This window comes from Pseudorasbora parva, chromosome 24 (assembly GCF_024679245.1).
Source record: "Pseudorasbora parva isolate DD20220531a chromosome 24, ASM2467924v1, whole genome shotgun sequence".
Classification (NCBI taxonomy): Eukaryota; Metazoa; Chordata; class Actinopteri; order Cypriniformes; family Gobionidae; genus Pseudorasbora; species Pseudorasbora parva.
Window position 1 is genome coordinate 8,877,851 of NC_090195.1, and position 23,662 is coordinate 8,901,512.

At 37.7% G+C, this 23,662-nt stretch overlaps 1 protein-coding gene across 1 annotated transcript; it reads left to right on the plus strand.

The window, feature by feature from the left end:
- The first annotated feature begins 651 nt into the window (after window positions 1-651).
- Window positions 652-22,790, plus strand: LOC137063957 (phospholipid phosphatase-related protein type 4). The gene is made up of 7 exons (XM_067435277.1): window positions 652-976; window positions 4,337-4,522; window positions 12,038-12,167; window positions 13,293-13,488; window positions 15,596-15,653; window positions 18,639-18,812; window positions 19,551-22,790. Exons 1-7 carry the CDS (start codon window positions 899-901, stop codon window positions 20,988-20,990), a joined length of 2,262 nt encoding a protein of 753 aa, XP_067291378.1. The 5' UTR covers window positions 652-898; the 3' UTR covers window positions 20,991-22,790.
- The last annotated feature ends 872 nt before the right edge of the window (window positions 22,791-23,662 follow it).

A 23,662-nucleotide genomic window follows, 5' to 3' on the forward strand; every position in this document is an offset into this window, starting at 1 on the left:
TGTGGCTTTGTCTGGACTGCCATAACTGCCTGTCTTGCTATTTAAGCATGCCAAGCCCCCTTTAAAAAAAATGCTACTTGAAAGCCCTCCAGAAGTCCTGCAAAAAAAGCATTAACTTTTTTCTTTTCTTTTTTTCCCCTCCAAATTGTGACCAGATTTTTCTTGAGGCTAGTCTCAATGTTTAAAGTAGAATGGTACTTAATAAAAACAGTCTCTTGTTGGTTCAGTCCCTTAACTGACACATCTCCAACTGGGGTGCTTTTTTTTATTATTATTTTATATATATAAATATCTTAATCAAAGTTCCTTAACTTGTCTAGATAGGAAACATTTAGCTACAGTCTTTATTTTTAGCCATCATTTTTATGCAGCCTTACTGTTTTGTACTGCATTAAATGGTAATGCATTATGCATGCCGTATGAATTGTCTTTCATGTGAGTATTTCCAATATCAATGTTATGTTGTTGGTGTGCATATAGACAACCTTGTTGTGGCATTGACTAATACAAATACTCATTTGATTGATCATGTATCACGTTCAACGGTTACCGTATAGTCGTGACATTATTAATAATAATGCGAATGACTGGAGGAATGTAGCCCACAGCTTGTGCGCATGCGCATCAGACGCAAGCCCCTCATCCGAGAAATCTGATGTCATCTTGCCGGCAATATTTTCCTCTCTGTCTGTATTCTCAATTGCAATATTCCACTCCAATACAAATAGCGCGTGTAAATGGTGAAACGTGTCTGTGTGTGCCGTTTGTTTTTGCATGAACCCACAACATGCATTTACATGGAGCCAGAAGCAACTGATCTAGACGGCTTGTTTTGCTGAATGAAGGTGGACGCTTAGGATACAACAGGTTATTAGCGTTTTTAAAGGAAAGAAACACGATGTCTGCGAGAGAAAGACTGAAAGAGAAAATGATAAAAGAGAGCGTGACACTGTTGCCATGCTTTTATTTCGTGGAGGTAAGTGACTCTGTTTACATTTGCACGTTTGATTTGATTTGACAGGTGACAACTTAAAATATCAGAATACGGTATAAAATCTTCAGCAGTGTGTATATATATATATATGTATATATAGCTATAAATGTAACGTAACAAAACGTGTGACTAGCTATAGTGATAAACTGAACCTGAGGAGATTGTATTGACCAAGATGCTCTTTCATAGATTTTAAGGTATTAATAGACTTGTCCATTCAGTTTTCAATGTATCAACTTTGTCAGATGTTTCTGCTAAATTCCTTAAGAGAAATATAACAAATGTTTGAGTTCATACTGTAATCTAATTGTCCCCCCCAAAAAAGACAACAAAGCCTATTGACATAAAGTAACAAATTACATAATAATAAATGAAATTAAATATATATTTGTGTATACATTTATATTTGTAATTGGATTTTTTTAAAGAGACACAGATGAAGCATCACAGTATTAACTTTTCATTGCATTTAATAACCACAGTGTGTTTGAATCTCCCTAGTTTTATTATTATTTGCATTAAATTAAAATAATCACTGAGGGTTGTTAAAACAAATGTGACCGTGGACCACAAAAGCAGTCATAAGGGTCATGTTTTTGAAATTTAGATGTATGCGTAACCTGAAAAACGATAAATAAAAAATAAATAAGCTTTCCTTTGATGTATGGTGATATAATAATAGATGGCTGAGATACAACTACTACAAATCTGGAATCTGAGGGTGCAAAAAAAAAAAAGAAATATTGAGAAAATCACCTTTAAAGTTGTCCAATTGAAGTCTTTAGCACGCATATGACTACTATTAATATATTTTTGATCTATTTACAGTAGGACATTTACAAAATATCTTCATGAAACATGATCTTTACTTAATATCCTAATGATTTTTAAGAATAAAATAAATATTGATCATTTTGACCCATGCAATGTATTGTTGGCTATTGCCACACATATACCTGTGTGACTTATGCCTGGTTTTGTGGTCCAGGGTCACAAATGAAAGAAACTGATTTTTGATTATTGTTATTGGAACAGGCTTTTTATTAGGCGTTGTAAACGTCTGTGGAAAGCATTTCAGATCTTCCTTGTGAAATATCATCAGTTTGATATGTACGACTAACTGGCATAGAGTGATGTCAGCACTGGGATGCTGTGCTTCTGTCAGCTCTCCTTCTTAGATGTTTGCCCCAGGAGGTGCTGCTCTGCTCTCCATGCATCATGATGGGGTTAGTGGAATATATGTAGGTCAGTGTGACATAAAGAATTGAGGCAGTGCAGCTTTCGTACCGCACATGCATACACGGCACACGTGATCTAGTACTTAAGGAGAAGATCTAAGCGTGCACTCATACATTATGCAGGGTTGTGCTGAATTAGACATTTTCATTCATTTATTCATTCATCCATTTGCTGTTTTTCAGTAGGGTTTGCAAAATTTATTGTCAGATACCAAAAAAAAAAAACGAAGGTCTGGAAGACATGACGCGTGTATGATGCATGTGCTTAGCAGAAACGGCTGGATTTTGTGCTTCTCAGGATCTCACTGAAGTTTCGTCAAGTCACAGAAACCTCCATGACCCGAGCACACCCCCAGCGATGCTCTTATTGTAACCGGTCCGTCACCTAGCGGACACCATCTGTACCTGCTGTGATGGTGCCTGTCCCACGTGGTTCTGAAAAAAAGCCACTGAGAAACACTATCCTCCCCAATTATAGCAATCAATTATTAAGACCTCAGTGTCACCTCTTCTTTTCATTTGGGATCATCTGAATTCATTTGGGAAATGCATTCAAAATCCATTTTACTTCCATAACATGATGTTTTCTGATTGAAAATGGATATTCAATCAGATAAAGTGTGAGGGATTTGATTTGATCCATTGTTTTTGCATTGAATTACCTTATATACATACCCGAAATTCACCCATATAATTATATTATGCAAACACTGTCTAGTATATTTTATGGCAGATTGTTTTGTCGTATTTACCATGGTAAGCCAGTTATTAAGAGCTCTTCATTAATTAATTTCTTTACAGTAGAGTGATCGAGGTCAGTTTGCAGGCATTTGATATGCAGATGGTTACAGCAAGCAGCTGCCGTTCTGTGCTGATTCTGCAGAGTTGCGCTGTGGCCGACTGATACCACTGACCCATATTTTCTTCCAAAGCACTGGCACTTGGGACAAACCGTATGAGATTCACAGACCAGCCGACCATAAGCATGAACGTCAAAGAGAATCATGACACATGATGGCAGCCATCAAAAACCTACGTTTTAAATTACAGTAGATTTTAAGTGTTACAAATGATTGTTGAAAACTTACGTTTGGTTTTTGTTTTTACTGGGCACTCCCCTGCACTCAAAAAACATATTTAAGCTTAAATGAAAGCATAAACTCCATAGGAGTTTCAGTTAGTAAAAATGTATGATATCTATGAAGAAACAAATAGGATTTATTGATGATAAATATATAAACCTGGTTAACAAATATGTTATAACAAATACTGTATGTATGAGTGACAAAATTATCATTTATTTGACTGATATATTTACCGACATTCACACTTTCCAGTCACTTTTCACTTTTTTGAGCATTTTTGACCATATTTTTGCGTACATATTGAAAAATTACAACAGCATGAATCATAAAAAAGATCTAAAAATAATTATAACAATGCTTATTATATTTCTATTGTTGTAGTCTAATGATAATTTATTTATTGCATCAAAATGCAGGAATAATAAATTATAAAATCGCTTACCAGACAGTTAAAAAAATATTTTGCTTTGCATCAGCTGATCTTAAGGTAATACTATAGTTATTGAATGGTTATTATGGTATTCATTTACAATGGAATTTACATTATATTCTAAAGTACAGCACGTCCAAAAAAATATGTTCAAATCGCATTTTCACCATGTGTGTAACTCTGTATGAGTTCATCATTTAAAAAGAGTTAGAATTTGAATTAGACCCCAATGACATGCATTAGAGCAACGGTTGGAGTTAAAAATCTTCATTTGTGTTTTACCGAAGAAACAAACACACCTACATCTTAGATGCCCTGGGGGTAAGCAGATAAACATACAATTTTCATTTTTGGGTGAACTATCCCTTTAATGTTAGTATGACTCCACAGAACTGACCTGAACTCATTATATGGCTTATACCATGCCTAGGATATTATTTATTTTTTAAGTACTGCCCTGTCTTGGTTTATTTTGCAATATTAACTTGCAGACTGTATGTACATTTCCATAGGGACATGTTTTGCGGACAATGTAATTCCTTGAAAATGTTTGTTGAAGAGTTATGTGATGTTTTCTCCTCTCTAACAGCTTCCTCTCCTGATCTCATCTGTGGTCAGTGTGTATTTCCTCGAGTGGACGGACATTTTCAAACCGGTCCGCTGGGGTTTCAGCTGCCATGACCGTAGTCTGAGTCTGCCTTATATCGAACCCACGCATGAGGTCGTTCCCTTCCTCATGCTCCTAAGCCTCGCTTTCGCAGCTCCTGCTATTACGGTCAGTCTAACCCTTTACTACACACATATACACAGCAAGATCTACTCATGCTTCTGAGTACTGTACATTGGATTATGTAAGAAAGATAGGACACAAGCTGCTGACACAAAATGTCATGATTTGTGTGTATTCAGGCACTTTGTGTTTCGCCTATGCTGGACATGCCTGGAGCAACATTCTATTCAAACAATAATAGCACTAACGTTAGACTCACAATGCCAGAGCTATAAAGCATAGAGTCTGGTCTAATCTGCATTATATCCTCTGTAAAACTGAAATGATAAACCACAGCAACACAACTTCACACGAGCTGTCAATCATGGTAAAACTTTTGGTTTTATGGCCACCGGCCGCCATGGTTGATACTGTTGCTATGGTTGCCGCTATGGTTGGTTTGTTAGAATGTAGTTGTGACTTCAACTGTCTGATCATAAAGCTGAATGAACATATTCAAGAAGCTACTTTAATCTCTTAATAAATAATTGCAGGATTCACACTTGTAAGCAATCTCTGCTGTAAATCCCAAAATGTGACTGTGAACCATATCATATTTTGGTTGTAAATAGTACACACCTTTCCCAATTAGGCCTACACTGCATAAACTTTTTTTTTGTGATAAATAATATTATAAGTTAAAACTACGAAGATTAGTTGTGGTTATTTTTTATTGGTAAATTAACCAAATGATTAATCTACAAAGAAAACTGAATAAATTAACTGGAACATTTTTTATTATTATTAGAATAAGTGATTAATCGAAAAATAATTGATAGATTTATCGACTGGAAAAAAAGTTAGTTCCAGCCTTAGTAAGAATAACATACAGCACATAAGCAGATTGTATTCAACGGACCATATTTTTATCCACCATCTCCACTTTTCTATTTATTTTATTTGTATTAAATATATATATTAATAATAATAAGACCTGTTTCTTGAATTATGCATAGTTTCCTTTTAATGTTTAATTGCTGTCTTGCTCATTTTCAGTTATAGTCATTTTTGCCTGTTTTGTCTTAGTTCTAGTCCATTCATTAGCTGCTATAGTCCCAGATAAGTACACACGTTCCCTGTTCCTTTTATTACCTTTGTCTGTGTATTTAAGGGTGTGTCTCAATAAGCTCCCTAGCTTCCTTGGTCGTGATTCAGCATATCGTGTATACAAATTCAGGCACTGCTAAGGACAGTAAGGACCCTAGCTCACTACACATTTGAGACACTATTTCCACAAGGTTTTAGGAGTGTGTTTATGGGAATATTTGACCATTCTTCTAGAAGCACATTTGTGAGGTCAGGCACTGATGTTGGATGAGAAGGCCTGGCTCGCAGTCTGCGCTCTAATTAATACCAAGAGTGTTCTATCCGGGCAAGTCAAGTTCCTCCACACCAAACTCACTCATCCATGTCTTTATGGACCTTGCTTTGTGCACTGGTGCGCAGTCAGGTTGGGGCCATCCCCAAACTGTTCCCACAAAGTTGGGAGCATGAAATTGTCCAAAATGTCTTGGTATACTGAAGCATTATGAATTCCTTTCACTGGAACTAAGGGACCAAGCCCAACCCCTGAAAAACAGCCCACACCATAATCCCCCTCCACCAAACTTTACACTTGACTCAATGCAGTCCGGCAAGTACAGTTCTCCTTGCAACCTCCTACCCCAGACGTCCTGAAAAAGGAAACCAAAGCGTCTCAATCGCCCCCAGGTGGTTGGTCCCAGTATAGCTCATAAACTCCGCCCTCTCTGTGTAATGTAATGGGATGTGATACAAATTAAACAATCAAATTACACTTCGAATAATTTTCTTTCAATGATGGTTTCTGTAATTTTAGGTAGTTTTTATCACACTGATGTAAGTTCAAGTTTTCGTTTTGTAAATAAGCTTGAATTTAGCTAGTTATTTGATGCTATAAAAACGAATAAACAAATGTGGCTTCATGATTGACAGCTGAGATTGACAGCTTCTTCGAGTGAATTTTTATCGGGAGGAGATTGTAGCTCCATTCAACTTTAATTTCTACATTTCCATAACTGTTTATTTCACACCAACATTATGAGTCGTTCTGCAGTAAACTGTGCTGCAGGACTGTGGGCAGGGTCTTGATACCACGGCTCCACTTCCTGCTTTCTACTGCGTAGACTCATGTCCTGCATTTACAACTGCACAGACTCGGGTCCCAAATCAATGCAAGATGTCAGACAGCGCCATATTGGGACATTGGCGGCTTCACTTCTCTTCAGTGGAAGCGAGTGAAGGCATGTCATCCATTTTTTTTATAATGTAAGGTTTAGAGTTTGTGATCAGGATTTTCGATTATTTCACAGACAGACAACAAAGCTAAAAGTGGAAAATGCAGCAATGCTAATAAATATTTATTTGACTTGCAGCTAAATGTGTTAAAAACTGAATATTCAATGACAGGAATGTTGTTACAGGACCAACTAGGATGTGGATGCAGGAGCACGTCTTACTTGAGTAAATTTATACAGTTTGCCTGTGGTCTATTATCACAGCTGACACACACCAACTGGCCTCCCATTCAGAGCCTTATCTGACAGTACAAAAATGAAAGCTTGTGCATGAATAGCTCAAATACACAATGAGATTTTCCTCACACTACTCCATGAGCTATGAGCTGTCAGATGGTATCTTTCTCTCAACTCGATGACACTTTCAGTACATCACAACACTGTCAGAACGCCTGCCAGCTCTCTAAGGATGCCCTAATGACACAGTGAATTTTCTGTTCTCTCCTTCTAGCCAGCGAGGAGTCCTCAGGTTAACTGCTTGTTTTAGAACAGATGAGTGCAGTTTCACAGCAGGCTTTACTGTGGATTTATCATAGTTTGGTTGTTCACTCGTACTGAAAATCAGATTATTCCACACTCAAATTAATGTTGAGTTCTTAGGGCAGATTACGGTTGTCTCGGATGGTTAAATAGTTTCACAAATGCTAATGGGCACTTGGAGCAAATGAGTTGGTTGTTGTTTTCGGCTCTCTGATCCCCTGAACTTATTTGTAGGTAATAGTTAGTCTAGTTAGTGGCAATTTGAAGGAATAAACACAGACTGAGATCATCTTCACACTTGGTAAATTTTCTAAATACCCCACTGGCATTTTTTTTTATATTAAGGTCATACACGTTTATCAAGCATGTAATCACATTTATACATTTCATAAGATGACTTCTATCTTCAGGCAAAAATATGTATATTAGATTGAATGTATCATATTAACACAGACAAACATCTCCAGTAAAATAACTTCTAAATATACCCAGAAATAAATTGTGGGTCCATTTTATTTTACAGTATATGTACTTGTACTGAAAGTACTGGTAATATAAGGTAACTATAGGGGTTAGGGTTAGGTGTATGGTTAGTACCTACACTGTAAAAAAATATTTTAAAAAGTAAGTAACCTGGTTGCCTTAATTTTTAGTTCATTGAAATAAAACAATTGAGTTACTACAATGAACATTGAGAATCAACCAACTTTATTTAATTATTATTAAAAGATTTGTTTTTTTTTATTGAAGCATATTGGGTAATTGTGTTTTACTTGTAATGAAATAAAGGGTGACGCACGCCAAATTGTGCTATTTTCATGATTTATCACATTTTTTATGTGATTCAGATACAATAATATTTTGAGTTTCTATTTATTAAACGTCCTGTTCTTCGTGTGTTTTCGAAGCTTTGATTGCAATATAACATGAGTTCATGTTTTGCGTGTAAAAAACAAGTTTTTTTCACACAATTTACTTATCTGTACAGCGCTGTTTCCTCTGTCCTAAAAACAGCCTGATGATTTCCTTGTTCTATGAAGTCCCTCCTTCAGAAACACGTACCGAGTTCTGATTGGGCCAGCGCTTCCCGTGTTGTGATTGGACAGCAGCTTAGCGCACTTTGCCCGGAAAGGTCCCGCCTCTTACCATAATGGGGAGATGCAAGCAGTGAATGTGCGCTCTTCTCCACGTGGGAGAGCAACAAGACCACGCCCCCTATTTTGCGTGTTCTTGTGGGCGGAGGGTTAGTCAACAAACGGTTCTAGTGACGTCATTACATCCCTGCACTTCCTGCTGTAGTCCAAACCGGACGTTCGCTGTAGGCTTTGAAAGGGAACTTCTGTTAAATAAAATATCTCGCTTTGCATTGAACTTTGAGTTTTATAATTTTACAGGTATTATTTATGCTCTAACAGCAACATTACACACTAACTAAAGTTTGAAAGATGGAATCACGAAGAACGGGACCTTTAAACCAATTTCCTTCATTGTATCAACTATTTTTTTTATTTCAATAAACTCAAAATTAAGGCAACCAGGTAACTTAGTTTTTTAAGTTAAACCAAAAATATTTTTTTACAGTGTCGTTACTGTAATTACTGTAATAAGTACATGGTATGTACATGGGGAGCAGGATTGTAAAACAAAGTACTACTGAATTGTACTGCTCAAACAGAGGTTTATGTCAACTTTGTCTCAGATTTTACATTTAGATTTTCTTAGGAGAAATAAAAATGCACACATTACAGTAGTTGACATTCAGCAACAATACAGAGCTATCACATTAATGTGGATGGATAATCTGGCCATGGGAGGATGTAATAATAATAAAAAAATTCATACTGAAATTCTGTATTCTTTTGCAGATTTTGCAAATCTGAGCACGGTTTGGAAAGTACAGGGGAGATGTGAAATGAATGGATTTTTTTCAGGACAAAAACAAAAGCTGTGATTTTTCATCCCTACTTGACAGGGAAGAGATACGGAAAGCACTGATTGAACGACTAAAATGCCTAGCATTACAAAGACACCGATGTACTTTTCTCTGCAGTATGTGGCCATCATGCTTGCTTTTTTAGGTAATTAAATAATTTAGTTTAAGTTGCAGGCTTAAAGAGCTCTGATCACACTTTCATCTTATCTCAACAAGTTCTGCTGCATAAAAATGCACAGCAAAGTGAGTCTAAAAACTAATTTTGGCTGTCAGGTATTGACAGTCATTAAAAATGACCCACTCCATCCTTTCTTTAGCCCAGTCTTGGTCTAAAATCTGTTTACCTACATAGGCCTGATTTAGCATCAGGCAGGAAGTGACTGCAGGCACTGAGACGTCCTGTGGTTTCTCCAGGTGTCATGACACAGAATCAGTGTCTGAGAGCCGAGTTGGTCAGATGGGATGGGATGGTGGGATCTGTGTGCTTTCTGGGATCTGATTCAGGTCATGGTGTGGCACGTGGACATGCCAATGTTTGGATCGTATCTTTAGCACCTCTCTCACTAGGCTGGAGCGTAGAGCGCAGCCGATATCAATCTTATGATCCCACTGGGATTTAAACTCCTCACCTGACGACCTACGCAATATAGAATATAGAGGATTGCCGACTGCTGGTATATGGAGCTAAAGAAAAAAAACATTCAGTGCAGTCATAATGTGTTCAAGTGTGAGATGTAATAAAAATATATGTAAATAAAATTATATATATTATATTATATTATATATATATATATATATATATATATATATATATATATATATATATATATATATATATATATATATATATATATATAGACACACTAAAAAAATGCTGGGTTAAAAACAACCCAAGCTGGGTTGAAAATGGACAAACCCAGAAATTGGGTTGTTTGAATAGGTCCATTCACTGGGTTCAAACAACCCAATTTCTGGGTGTGGTGTGACAGGCAGCGGGGCGAGGGACCGCGAGAGCGGGCCGGTGATTAATGTTCACGAGTGCCAGCTGCGTGGCACACCGGTCTCGTCTCGCGGCCATGTGACGGGAGCATATAAGGAGGAGCAAGGACAGCGGAAGACGAGAGAGGACCAGGCCTGGACTTTATGTTTAGTTTTGTTTATGTGTTTGAGGGCAGTCGTCCGTGAGGGGCTGCCCACGTTTTATTTTCATTTCGTTTATTTATTTTAATAAATGTTTGTGAAACCTTCGCTGGTTCCCGCCTCCTTCCCATCTACGAACTGTATTACACTGGGTTTGTCCATTTTCAACCCAACTTGGGTTGTTTTTAACCCAGCATTTTTTAGAGTGTATGTGTATGTATGTGTATATATATATATATATATACCCACACACAGAGATTTTCCAGTGAAAAAATCTAATAAATTTAAAATTATATATTATTTATACTTATTTATATTAATTATCTAATTATATAACAATAAATTATTTAAAAATACACATTTAACAATATACTATATTTTATAAATATATAGTAATTAAAATTTTTATTGAATTTAAACATTAATATAATATAATATATGGGGTGCATATTTTTGTGAAATATTTCCTTTTATAATTAATTTTTTTATAAATTTATGACATATCACTTTATTCTATAAAACCTAGTTTGAATTAATTTTTAGTACATACAAATAATACATATTATTTTATGTTTTGTTATCTTAAGCCACCAAGTTGTCAGGTGGTGCAACTGTCCGAACAAATGAACAGACTAAGAACACTATTTAAAATTAAAAGCTAAATATTATAGCATCATTTTAGGTTTAAAACCTTTCATATAAACACATTTTTATAAATATCAGTAGTTGAGATAATGAAAACTTTTGTCCAGTAATTAGTTTACTCTGTAATATACTGCACAGCTGCAAACATGGCTCTCTTATTATGAATTGACAAGCTAATAACTAAAGATGATAATGCATCATCCAGAGGACCCAACTGATCCTCGTGGCAGTGTTTAGATCTCTCTCAAATACTGGTTAACTGCTCATTTATTAGGGGTAGGTTGGTACAGTTTCCATATCTGTCTGTCTATCTATCTATCTATCTATCTATCTATCTATCTATCTATCTATCTATCTATCTATCTATCTATCTATCTATCTATCTATCTATCTATCTATCTATCTATCTATCTATCTATCTATCTATCTATCTATCTATCTATCTATCTATCTATCTATCTATCTATCTATCTATCTATCTATCTATCTATCTATCTGTCTGTCTGTCTGTCTGTCTGTCTGTCTGTCGGTCCGTGTATATATATGTGTGTGTGTTTGTGTTACAATTTATTAATTTAGCTTGTGACAATTTGAGCTGAAATGAATTACCTCCATGAAAGCAGCACTTCACAGCCCTAATGTTTGTGCAGAAGTCTGGGTGCGTGGATTTCAGAAGACGGAGGTGAAATGACGGGGACAGATCTGGAGCAGATTAAGGATGAATGTGCCTTTGATGCACAGTGACAGCCCTGCTTAAAATGGGCATTAATACATAAATGTGCAATGATCAAAACGGCCGCTCTCAACCCAAGTGAGAGCTGATTGCATTATGGCTCATCAAAACTTTGCATTTACAAGTAGACAAGGACATTAGGGCTGTTCTGTTTAAAGGCATCTGTAAAAAGAACTGCCTGAAGAGTTAGTACGAGAGCGCAATCTGAGAGGAGATATCCACCCTGAACATTCGATCCACTCCCACTTCTGACCTGGTGTGTTGCATGTCCTCAGATCATGATCGGAGAGGGGATTCTGTTCTGCTGTCTGTCCCGAGCGCAGTGTGGAGGTGGAGCCGAAGCCGATATCAATGCGGCCGGCTGCAACTTTAACTCTTTCGTCCGGCGAGGTGTCAGGTTTGTGGGTAGGTCACATTTCTAGAAGATAATATTCTTTCAATCCTGAATAGTCTTTGTTCTGTTAAAGGACCACACGGAATGTTCAATTTTTGTGGCGGAAATCTGTAGAATGAAAAATGTATTTTTTTTATATATATTTTTTTTTTTATAGAAATTCTGAAGAATGCCACCTTTGATTACATATTAAATGCGCAAAATGTTCTCTCAGAACATGCATCTAATCGTTCCTAGAAATAAAAAGACAAAATATCAGTGGTCATAGTGTTGGGGAAAGTTACTTTGACAATTAGAATAATGCATTACTCCCTTGAAATGTAACTAATTACGTTACTTCGTTACTTTTTAAGAAAAGTAATGTATTACATTGCTTTTGCGTAACTTTTTTTCACCTGGGCTGGGCTTGTTTTTTTATATAACAAAAAAGTTATATTTTTCAGCAAATGTAAAGACCCTTTCACACCAAAAGTAGATAAGCCTCAGGTAACACTTACTTCACCAATAAATAAAAAATCGGACTCATTAAAGGTCAGCAGCAAGTACAGTGGTCAATAAAGTGAGATTGAATGCATACAAATGTTTGATTTATTTCACATTGGAGGTTTGTATAGTATTCTGATTTTGCATTTTACAGATTTTATTAATTTTAAGGAATACTGAATCGTTTATTTTGTGCAAATGAGATTTAGTAAATGCACGCTCACATTGAGCCTAGAACTACAATAACCATCATGTTTACACACGACTCCACACTTAGGATTTGTCTCAGCATTGGGACATGAGAGCAGTCAGTCAATAAATGGGAAAATAAATTATCTTGCGTTACTTATTTGAAAAAGTAACTCAAATATGTTGTTGTAAATTTTCTAAGTAATGCATTACTTTACTAGTTACTTGAAACAGTAATCTGATTACGTAACTCAAGTTACTTGTAATGCGATCAGTCTGATAAGACTTTTTAATGTTATCATTATCAGTCGATTAATTATAGCCAAATGATCATGGGATCCCACATTATGTCTAGTTGTCCAATTTATAAACGTGAAACTTTCACACAAAGCACTGACTGATATATAAAATCATCAATTATTAATGATCAAATATCGGTGCATTAAAGTTCTTTTTCTTTTCAGGCGTTCACGTGTTTGGCTTATGTGCCACGGCTTTGATTACCGACATCATCCAGTTGTCGACGGGTTACCCTGCCCCCTACTTCCTCACTGTCTGCAAGCCCAACTACACTCACCTCAATACCTCCTGTGATGAAAGTTTCTTCATCCTGGAGGACATCTGCTCAGGATCTGACGCTGCTGTCATCAACGCCGGCAGGTACAGCTCTGATTCTTGGCAAACGGAGAACTAGATCTCTGTTGGATTAACAGTGCCACAGTCCTACGAAACATAGATTATCTTAACACCTGCTGTGATACGGACAAGTAGATAAAAAAAATCTTTAAGTGCTAGTCAAGTGTACGATACAGGCACAAGAGCCCATACAGATCAAAGCCAAGCGTCACTGCGGCCTAAGAATAGGAACTGTAGATTAACGGAACAGCTTTTGATGTACTTTTTTAATAAGGGTGGTTTTCAGAGGAACGGATGAGACTGGTGACCATCTCTCCAATAGTGTAGATTCACTAAATAATGAAGTACTGAAGTGGCTAATGAATTTCTGAGCATATGTATGCTGACACAAATACGTGTTGTTTACCCTGGTATAATTCCCTTTCAGTCTGATAAAAAGTTCTGGCATTTACACAACAGCAAATCTTGTTCAGACAAATGTGGATATGTTGTAGACCAGCAAGTAGAATCTGATGTTCTTAAAGTGTAAATAATGTGGAAGTTTACTGCATCCTTTCCCCAGACGTATTTTTTTACAATGTCTCTGTTTGTCAAAGATATATAGTATATGCTTTCGAATCAGTTAGTTGTTTCCTACTTATGAAGCTGCTATGAATGGGTGCATCCGAAATCCCATACTGCCTTGAGTAGGTACTATTTTGAATAAGTAATTACTTCATAACTGCAAAAAAAAAAAGTGTGTTCTATATAGAAGCTATGAATGTGTGTAGTATGAATGTAATCTGGACATAGACCCTGTCCCAAATGGCACACTTCATATGCCCTTTCTTTTGGTCTTGTAGACTTACAATGGCTGTCAAGTGTGTGTCCGTTAATGTGCTCCAGCCCCCCCAAAATAAAGGGGCGGGGCCTCATTGAGTTAGTTGGGCCATGTCCCAAATGGCACACTTCGTGCACACTCACGGCCTTGTGGACTTACAAAGAAGTCCATGACACCGCAGGGCGTCCCATTTGTCAGGATTCAGAAGCGTGCTCACGGGCTACCCCTTTGCGGTTGATATGGACCATCATTGCGCAGTTTTGCTAAGCTCTGCTGCAGACTTATTTCCAGCAGTCAAAAAAGCATTTTGTCACGAAAGTGCAGACTGCGAGTTTTTAGGGTGCCATTTGAGACGGGGCCATTCTAGCGTCAGTTGCGTTGCATCACCCCAATCACAAATCTTCTCCAGTGGCCTCATGGGATAGTAAAGTGTCCATCATCCAACTTCAAAATCCTTCCAGTCACAGCATGGAACACTGACATCCTTTCATTAAGAAGTATTCAGGCGTTTTTAATTGAATTTGCTGCTAAAGACTAACACATAAAAAAGTTGCACTCATGTCACCTACTGTGAAAAACTGACCCTGATGTGTGGATAAAAGGACTACAGCTCTCTACTGTAATTTGTGCTGCAACATCCGGATGCCTTCATGCCGTTTAGTGGAGCTTGTCAATGTAGCCAAATGGAGTGTAGACCCCTTTGAGTCATGTTTTTTTATGTTTTTATATTTTCGTCACAAATGTGCAGACTTATAGGAAGAATGCAAGTTTTTAGGGTGCCATTTGAGACAGGGCCATACTAGCGTCAGTTTTGTTGCACCACCACCATTCACAAATCCTCTCCAGTGGCCTTATGGGATACTAAAGTGTAAACGTCAGAATCTCACAGGAAGTAGTAGGTCATCTGGGTACTTTCGCCTACGCTTTTATGAGTACTGTGAATTCGGACATATTTCTTTTGTCACATGCTGTTTTCACCTACTAGTAGGGAAGTATGCGATTTTGGATGCAGCCAATGTTTATTTATCCTTTTAACAGTCAGAGAAGATGCAGACACACCATTAGGTTCAACAGATTCAGAACACCATGGGAGTCTCCCAAAGAGCCAATAGCCATGGGCATCAACAGTGTCTATAACATTCATATTAGTAATTACTAATCGCACAGACAGAATATATGTGTGTGTGTGAGTGTATATGTGTGTGTGCATGTGTGTCTTGGATGCGCAATGTGTAGGAATGTGTCTGCTGTGTTCTTGTTTCAAACTCTTTTGATGCCAGAACTGATCAGAATTGCTTTCATTTACTTCAGAAAATCCTTCCCGTCACAGCATGCGACACTGGCATCCTTTGCTGCTGTGTATGTCTCGGTGAGTAAAAGTCAGTCATTCAGAAGTATTCAGGCATTTTTAAATGAATTTGCTACTAGAGACTAGCAGATAAAAAAAGCTGCACTCATGTCACCTTCTGTGAAAAACTGACCCTGATGTGTGGATAAAAGGACTACAGCTCTCTACTGTAATTTGTGCTGCAACATCCGGATGCCTTCATGCCGTTTAGTGGAGCTTGTCAATGTAGCCAAATGGAGTGTAGACCCCTTTGAGTCATGTTTTTTTATGTTTTTATATGAAATTAGGAATACATCAATTTAGGTTTTAACATTTTTTAACAAAATGCTGTTAAATATCAAAAATATAATTCACATTTTTCTCAGCTCTTGATATCAACATATAAACTGACATGTATGGGATGAATTTAGTATCAAAATGATTAACCCATTTTGAAGAAAACTGAATTTTTCACACACAAGCTGGTTGTGGATAGTAAAACATATCTGCAACTTTATGGATAATTGTGTATGCATGTGTTAATCATTTTGAGACTAAATTCATCCCAGTTATGTACCATGTGTATATTATATATGTTGACAGAATGCCATTTTACATTTGCATAAAAAAAATATTAACTGGTACCACAAATTTGCATAAATAGCAGAAGGCGTGTTTGGCAATGTAAATAGTGTTTAATTGGTTAAAGGACATAAAGGTTTACACTTATTTTTTTGCTTATTACTCTGAATACAAAGATCTTTACTGGTGTTTTGGCAGGTCATTAAGGCCGTGTGTCCACCAAAGCGTTTTTATCCAGCTGAAAATGCCTCGCTGTGAGCGCTTGAGAGCGTTTTGACAGACAGCGTTTTTTCTCCTCAGTTGAGACTTGCTTTTTGTTATGATACGGAAAATCCGCGGAGGTCTTTCTAATTTCACAGGTAGTTTGTTCCTGTATTGATTCTATATAAAATTGCAGATACAATGTAAAGTATTTGCTCTGGCATTTGTTATAAATGATTTTGTTTCATTATTATTTCTTGTTGTCATCTGATGACGACACGCAGAATGTGGCGGTTGGTCTGTGTTGTGTTTGTCCCGCCCCTCCTCCACTGTGATTGGACGGCTGGGTGAAAAGTGACAGTGATGAGTGCTGCGCTTTACTCAAAGTTGAACATTCTTCAACTCTCGGCGACCAGTAAAAAACGCAGAGCGCTCAGGGCGAGCGTAAAATACTCGCTCAGCGCCTCGGTGCACTCCAGGCGTTCTAAAAACACGGCGCTCTCATTGAAAACAATTGAAAACGCCAGCCAGCAGCGTAAAAAAACGCTTTGGTGGACACACGGCCTAAATGTGTTATTCAGTATCTTATTTCTTAACATGAAAACCAGGAAAAAAACTAAAGTCTGTTTTTTATTAGCGCCTCTCAAGGTCATTTGATTTATTACATAAAACAAAGAATCAAATGTTATACTGTATATATTGAGCAGTTTGCTTAAACTCTTATGAATTCCATTACAAGAACACCATTTAAGCTGTTTAAATGAACTTACACATTGTCATTTTAAGTACAGTCAGTCTAATAATCTTAAAGCTACACTGTGTGATATTTTCCCCCATCTAGCGGTGAAAAGGTATATGACCTTCCAGGAAATAATAGTTTCTGTTCGTCTCAGTTCTGATTTCGTTTTAACTCCTACGGTGGCCGATTTAGTCCAAGATTAACATGGCAATCCCCTTCTTCACATTCAACACGGTGCCATCGAGTGTTAAAACGAGAAAGGCGAAGCTTGAATTATTGGGTATGTCCCTCTTTGGCTAATGTACTTTCAAGATGGAGGGACAACATGGCGATCAGCATTCAAACCCCTCACCCGTATGTATTTTCAATGGCATATTATAAACTTACGAGATAACTTTATAACTTGAAAGAAGTAAATATAAATTAATGAGCACATATATTTTTGAAAGAACTAAGTGTTTTTAGCTAAGAATAAACTAAAAAAGTTAAAGGGTTACTTTAGCGATTAGCATATGGTTTTGTATCAGTAGAAACCCTGGAGTATAATCAAATGATTGTGTTTTCCCCATCTCATATCCCCCTGAGACAAGAGATTTATGCATTTTATTTCTGGAAAAATTCCTCCTATGATGCAAATTGACGATATTTGCATCATTGGAGGAATGTTTGGCCAAAGGCTAAAGACTACAGCCAGCAGAGGGAGCCATTTCTGCATGTTTTGAACCCGCGAATGGGGGATGGGAGATCACTCACAGCTCAGCAGCTGCAGGCACTCATTTACTATGCACTACTATGCACATACTAGGCACTCAGAGCTATGGTGAGCAATGTAAGTCTTTTTAACTCGCGTGGTGACTTACTCATTATATTGAACAGACACGTTCAGTTTTTAATTGTAGTGGCTTCTCTAACTCAGTCACAGTAATCCAGTAGGTGGCTTTGGGAATGGCCTCACAGGGCAGTGAAGCATTCTGGGAATTGTAGTTTTTCATCCCCATGAGACAAAAATACATTTTCTGTCTTTTCTCAGTCTAGAAGGCACCAAATTCAAAAATAATTTCTCATTTCTACTACATTGATGACCCAGTTTAAATACAGATTCATCTACCCAGCGCTGAAGTACCCCTTTAAACAGTGTAGCTTTAAATCAGTGGATGCTGACTCATGTCTCTGGGAACTGTACCAACCAACGCACAACTCTAGGGTCTACCCAAAATAGGGTCACAAAATACACAAATGTAGCAATATTGTATTCTATGATACACTCAAATCAGCAGATTCATGTTCCCTGCGGTTATTGGTTAATACATTTTTTAATTAATTTTAAAGGAGTTTTAAAGTAAATTCAAGGGTTTGAACATTATTATAATCATCAAAGTGTGTAATATAATCATCATAGCATAACTATGATCATTTGCAATGAAAAGAGGATGGTTCTGGCTCAGTACCTGATTCTGAAACATCACAGCAAATCTGTGATCATGATCATCTTTTTTTTCCCGCAGATGTACTTCAACAGCACGTTGACGGACTCATCCAAACTGCTGAAGCCTCTTCTGGTCTTCTCCTTTATTATATCTGCCATCATATGTGGCCTAACCCGCATTATTCAGCACAAGAACCACGCCATTGACGTTTACCTGGGCTTCCTGCTTGGAGGGGGCATCGCTGTTTACCTAGTGAGATGAATATAGGCATTATATCATATATTTCATGGCATTTTAAAGCATCTTCAATAGATAAAAGGTCTTGGTAATGCTATTTACCATAAGCAAACACCATGATTAAGCTAACTATGGTAGGACTTATTCCTGGATCAGATCATTGTTGGTTCTGGGGAACATTCATATCAAACAATTCTAAACCAACTCTACTGTAAGTAACTCTTTCTTTCCCATCTTTTGGATGAGATGTTAAACTGAGGTCCTGACTCAATAAATATCCAAGGATGTCCTTCATAAAAGAGTACGGATTTAACCCCGGCATCCAGCCAAATTTGCCCATTGGCCTCCATCCATCATCGTGGTCTCCTAATCATTCCCATATTTACTGATTGTCTTCCCTCCACTAATAAGCTGGTGTGTGGTGGGCATTCTAGCGCAATATTGCTGGTGTCACATCATCCAGGTGGATGGTGCACATTAGTGGTAGTGGAGGAGATTCCCTCAATCTTCCATGTAAAGTGCTTTGAGCTCTATAAAAATGTAACAACTTATTATTATTAAAATCAGAAGGAAACTGTTTTTTTTAATTTTCTGAACTCCTGCCTCAGCCTAACCATACAATCAGACCAGTTCACAGCAGAGTTGTTCCAGGACCAAAACGGATGTTGATCCAGGAATATGTCCCTTTTGGCAAACCCTTATTATTAAGCATGTTGGGAAATACCAATTAAATATTGTGTTTTGTCTGTCCAGGGTTTGTTTGCTGTTGGAAACTTTCAACCGAGCAAGGAGAAACAGACAAGTCAGTTTCACGTTCGGGATTCTCGTCGAACTATGGCTGACCTGTGCCATCAAGGTCACCACCTTTCTGCTAAGAGCTGCAGTGGCAGCGACGGCCTCTCATCTTCATGCTCTGAGGGCATCCTGCACCGCAATGCCCAACACCACCAGGCTGGACCTCCAAGCAGCCTGAAAAAAACTAGCAGAGATGTGGAGGTCATCAATACTCGCAGCCCTCCGCACAAGGAGAACATGGTGACATTTAACACCTTGCCCAGAGTGCATACGCCCGCCATGGATGAGTCTGCCTTCCGGAACGCCACCATCCACACCTCCTCAGTAGATTCGAGTCGATCCAAGCAGCTGCTGTTGCAGTGGAAGAGTAAGAATGAGAACCATAAACATTCCCTGTATGCCATGGAAGGTGTACCAGGACAGTCTCCTCCAAACAGCATGGATGTCCGCTGCAATTCTGAACCCTCAGCTGTGGGGATCAATGGTGAACATCAGGGACCTGGAACCCCATATCTAAAAATGGCCACTGGAAGTACAACACTACCAAGCAACCCCAGCGGGATTGCAGGTGGTACTCGGATGCCCATCCAGTCTCGGCCTGGTTCCTCGCAGTTGGTCCACATCCCAGAGGAGACACAGGAGAACATGGGAGGCTTGCCGAACAACAGTAACACCCGTGACAAATGGATGAAAAGCGTGGAGAGGACTGTGGAGAAGGGTGGGGAGGTACCGGCAGTTAGGACTAACTCTAATGGCCAGCCACGCATCATGCAAGTCATTGCGATGTCCAAGCAGCAAGGTCTCCTGCAGGGAAGCTCTCCCAGCTCTGAGAGCAGCAGCCACACCAGCTCCACAGCACCGCTGCAGCGCTACAAGAGCCTCACTGAGGAGTCTGGAGGTCAAGGCAGCACTGGAGCCATAATCCGGGTGGAAGCCCATCCGGAGAACGGCCGACCCCTGGTGCATGCACACTCCACGGATGGAAGTGGCTCCTGGACGTGGAAGTCCCAAAGCAGCTTTAGACAGTCATTTGAGCTTAACGACTTGAATCGGGACTCGGAGAGCTCTGAATCCGTGAGGGACGTGAACAGTTCAACAGACAGAAAGCACTCTACGGACAGAAAGAAGAATGGCTCTAATGCTCCTAAAGTCGTCGCCGTTCCAACTGTCCCGACTGTCCCTATTGTATCTACAGCAGGCAGTGACCACCATCCCAACCAGACCATTTCCACCATCAGGGTCACTCCCATGGAAATGCCTGAATCTGGTCCCGGGAGCCGTGACTCCAGCTTGCGTAGAAAAACCAGGATCCTCATCCCTGAACGAGGAAACAGTCCAGATAATACCAGAAACATTTTTTACAAGGGAACATCCACCACCCCAATTTTTAAAGAGTAGATCTCGACAAAAGCAAACAAATGAAGAACTCAGAAGAGGTTTGGTAGACACATTTCCTATGTTTTACACATCTCCAATGACGTTTTGCATGAGATGCTTCACTGACTTAAAATGATAGACATGACAGCAAGAAAAGCACAAAATCCAGGTTTTGGTCCTAATTCTTTTTACTTTTGTGATAATGACATTGTAAACATATGACAGTAATTCACATGGAAATGGTCTTACCTTTTGTGACACACTGTGAAGATGAAACTGTGACTGTGCCAAGTTTGAACTGCAACACTGTATTTAAGTATTTAACATCACAGATATCTTAAAAGATTTTTCATATAGTCACATAATTCACTCATTCATACTCCGATAACTATGCTAGCTGAAACTCTTATTTTTGTATCCTGTAAATAACCTTTAAACTTGGTGCTGCCCAATTCTAAGAACATTATGTAGAAAAGGACAAGTTAGAAAAAAATAGATCTTGAAATAGAAATAAAAAGAGTGCAGTGCACTCCTCTGAAAACTGTCATTTGAACTTTCTAATGACCATAAGTGCTTAGAATATTCTCTGTAGCAAATGATAGTCATAAAATGACACGCACTTCACGTTTACTACTTGCAATACAAATACTTTACATACTATGTTCGTAAAAAAATGTGTTCATATCCATTTCAATAGACACATAAAAGGCTTGCGTTTTAGAATTTGTCCATACAATGATATTGTATGTAAACGTGTCTATCCAAAAAAAAAAAAAAAACTTTACGTACAAATATCAAGGAATACTAATGAGATTATTTCTTCCAACTAATGTCTATCTTCCACTCTTTTCTCAAATGTATATTTGCATAACCGAATTAATTGTATTTTTTTCCCCAAAAGATAATGTTTGTATGTCAGTTATTTTAAGGTTAGTTGCATTATTAGCAAGACAATATTCCACAATGATTATCTAACTGTGGTTATACCACTGTGAGCTCCAGCTTTTTAGGCCAAACAGTCATATTAAATGTTTTATATGCACTTGAGTAGGCTTTACTGTTCACAACGAGATTTGCAATGAGCAAGAAGTAGCTCGTTAAATCTAGTGTCATCTTAGCTGTTAAAAAACTACAGCAATTCCATGTTAATTTACTGTGTGACTTTTTATAAACTGTAAATTAATGCGCCAAAGGGTATTTTAAAGAGAAGATTCCGTTTTGAAACATTTCTATAGAAGTCTGTATTCTTATAAACCACAAACTCTTTCAGCACAGCTGTAGCCAATGCAAGGTAGTTTGATATTTCACATTTATTTTTGGTTTCCTTTTTGTAAATTATGCATTTATGTAGCAGCTGCAAGTGTGATTATTTATACTGAATAAAGTACTTGTTGACAATCTTTATAGATAAAGTTGTTTTAAATCACACCAGAATACACTGTATGTTATCTCTAACATGTCAAAGAGATTGTTTGAATATCTGTTAATGTGCGCTAATGATTTTAGAAATGCATTAAGCATGCCGGTAGCAGTGTGTGTGTTTTCCGAGGAACATTTTTCAATGTAGCACTCTGTGTAACTATCATCCACACAGTGATGTGAGATTCATTTTGAATAGGAATGGATCCAGGCGAACCTGTTACAGTGATGTTACGTGTTGATGTTACAGCAGCCTGACGGAAAAATAATGTCAAACTCTGTTAGTATACAAACAGCTTGTTTCTAATGTTACATGGTTCTGTTTTACTCCAGTAACAGGATAGATAAATAAAAAATGTGCTGTATCAGTGTTTGAATAAACATTTGCCATTTTAAACGGCTGAGTCTTCAATAATTCAATCGTCTTCACATTTGTAATGGCACTTTCCACAAATAGGGTACGAAAAAAGGTCAAAATAAATATTACACGAAGTGCTTTATATTCTATTATTTTATATGGGGTATGCCATTATTTTTTTATTTTATGTCTGAATCAATTTAAAATCCAATTTGTGTTTTTTTATGGCAAAATTACGACATTGTCTATGACATTTAAATTGGTGGGTACAGTCAAAAAACATAAAGTCTTGGCCGACTGATGTGGGAGAGGGTAAAGTCTTAAATGGAAAAATTTCAATGGGACATCAGTTTACTATTCTTAAAAAGTGCATAATATTTTGTTTCTTTTGTTTCCTCATCACTGCTGTGAGACATATTGATAATGATGACATGAGAATACTTTCTGTCAGTGAAGAACAGTCAACAAACAAATATATTGTGTTTGAAAATATGACTATTAAAGGAGTAGTTCACTCTAAAAGGAAAATTTCACCCTCAAGCCATCCTTTCTGGTGAACACAATTGCAGTTATAATAATAAATATCCTGCCGCTTTCAATTTTTCAGAAGGTGTATACGGAAGGCTACCTGGCGGAAGCTAGATATTTTACTTTATAAAGTTTTAAATATGGATACTTTTCTTACACAAACCCATTGATTCACTTCAGAAGGCCTTTATTAACCCCTCAGAGAATGTTTATGATGGATAGATGTGCTTTTTTGAGCTTTAAACTCAATGGACCCAGTCAATGTTATTATAAAACTTGGAGGCGCCAGTATATTTATTAATATAACTCTGATTGTGTTTATCAGAAAGAAGAACGTCATCATGTCGTAAAGACCTAGGATGGCTTAAGGGTGAGTAAATCGTGGGGT

Coding starts and splice junctions, on each gene's coding strand:
- LOC137063957 (XM_067435277.1), top strand. CDS start 899: ATGTCTGCGAGAGAAAGACTGAAAGAGAAAATGATAAAAGAGAGCGTG. Junction 977..4,336: donor CATGCTTTTATTTCGTGGAG/GTAAGTGACTCT, acceptor CCTCTCTAACAG/CTTCCTCTCCTGATCTCATC. Junction 4,523..12,037: donor TCGCAGCTCCTGCTATTACG/GTCAGTCTAACC, acceptor GCATGTCCTCAG/ATCATGATCGGAGAGGGGAT.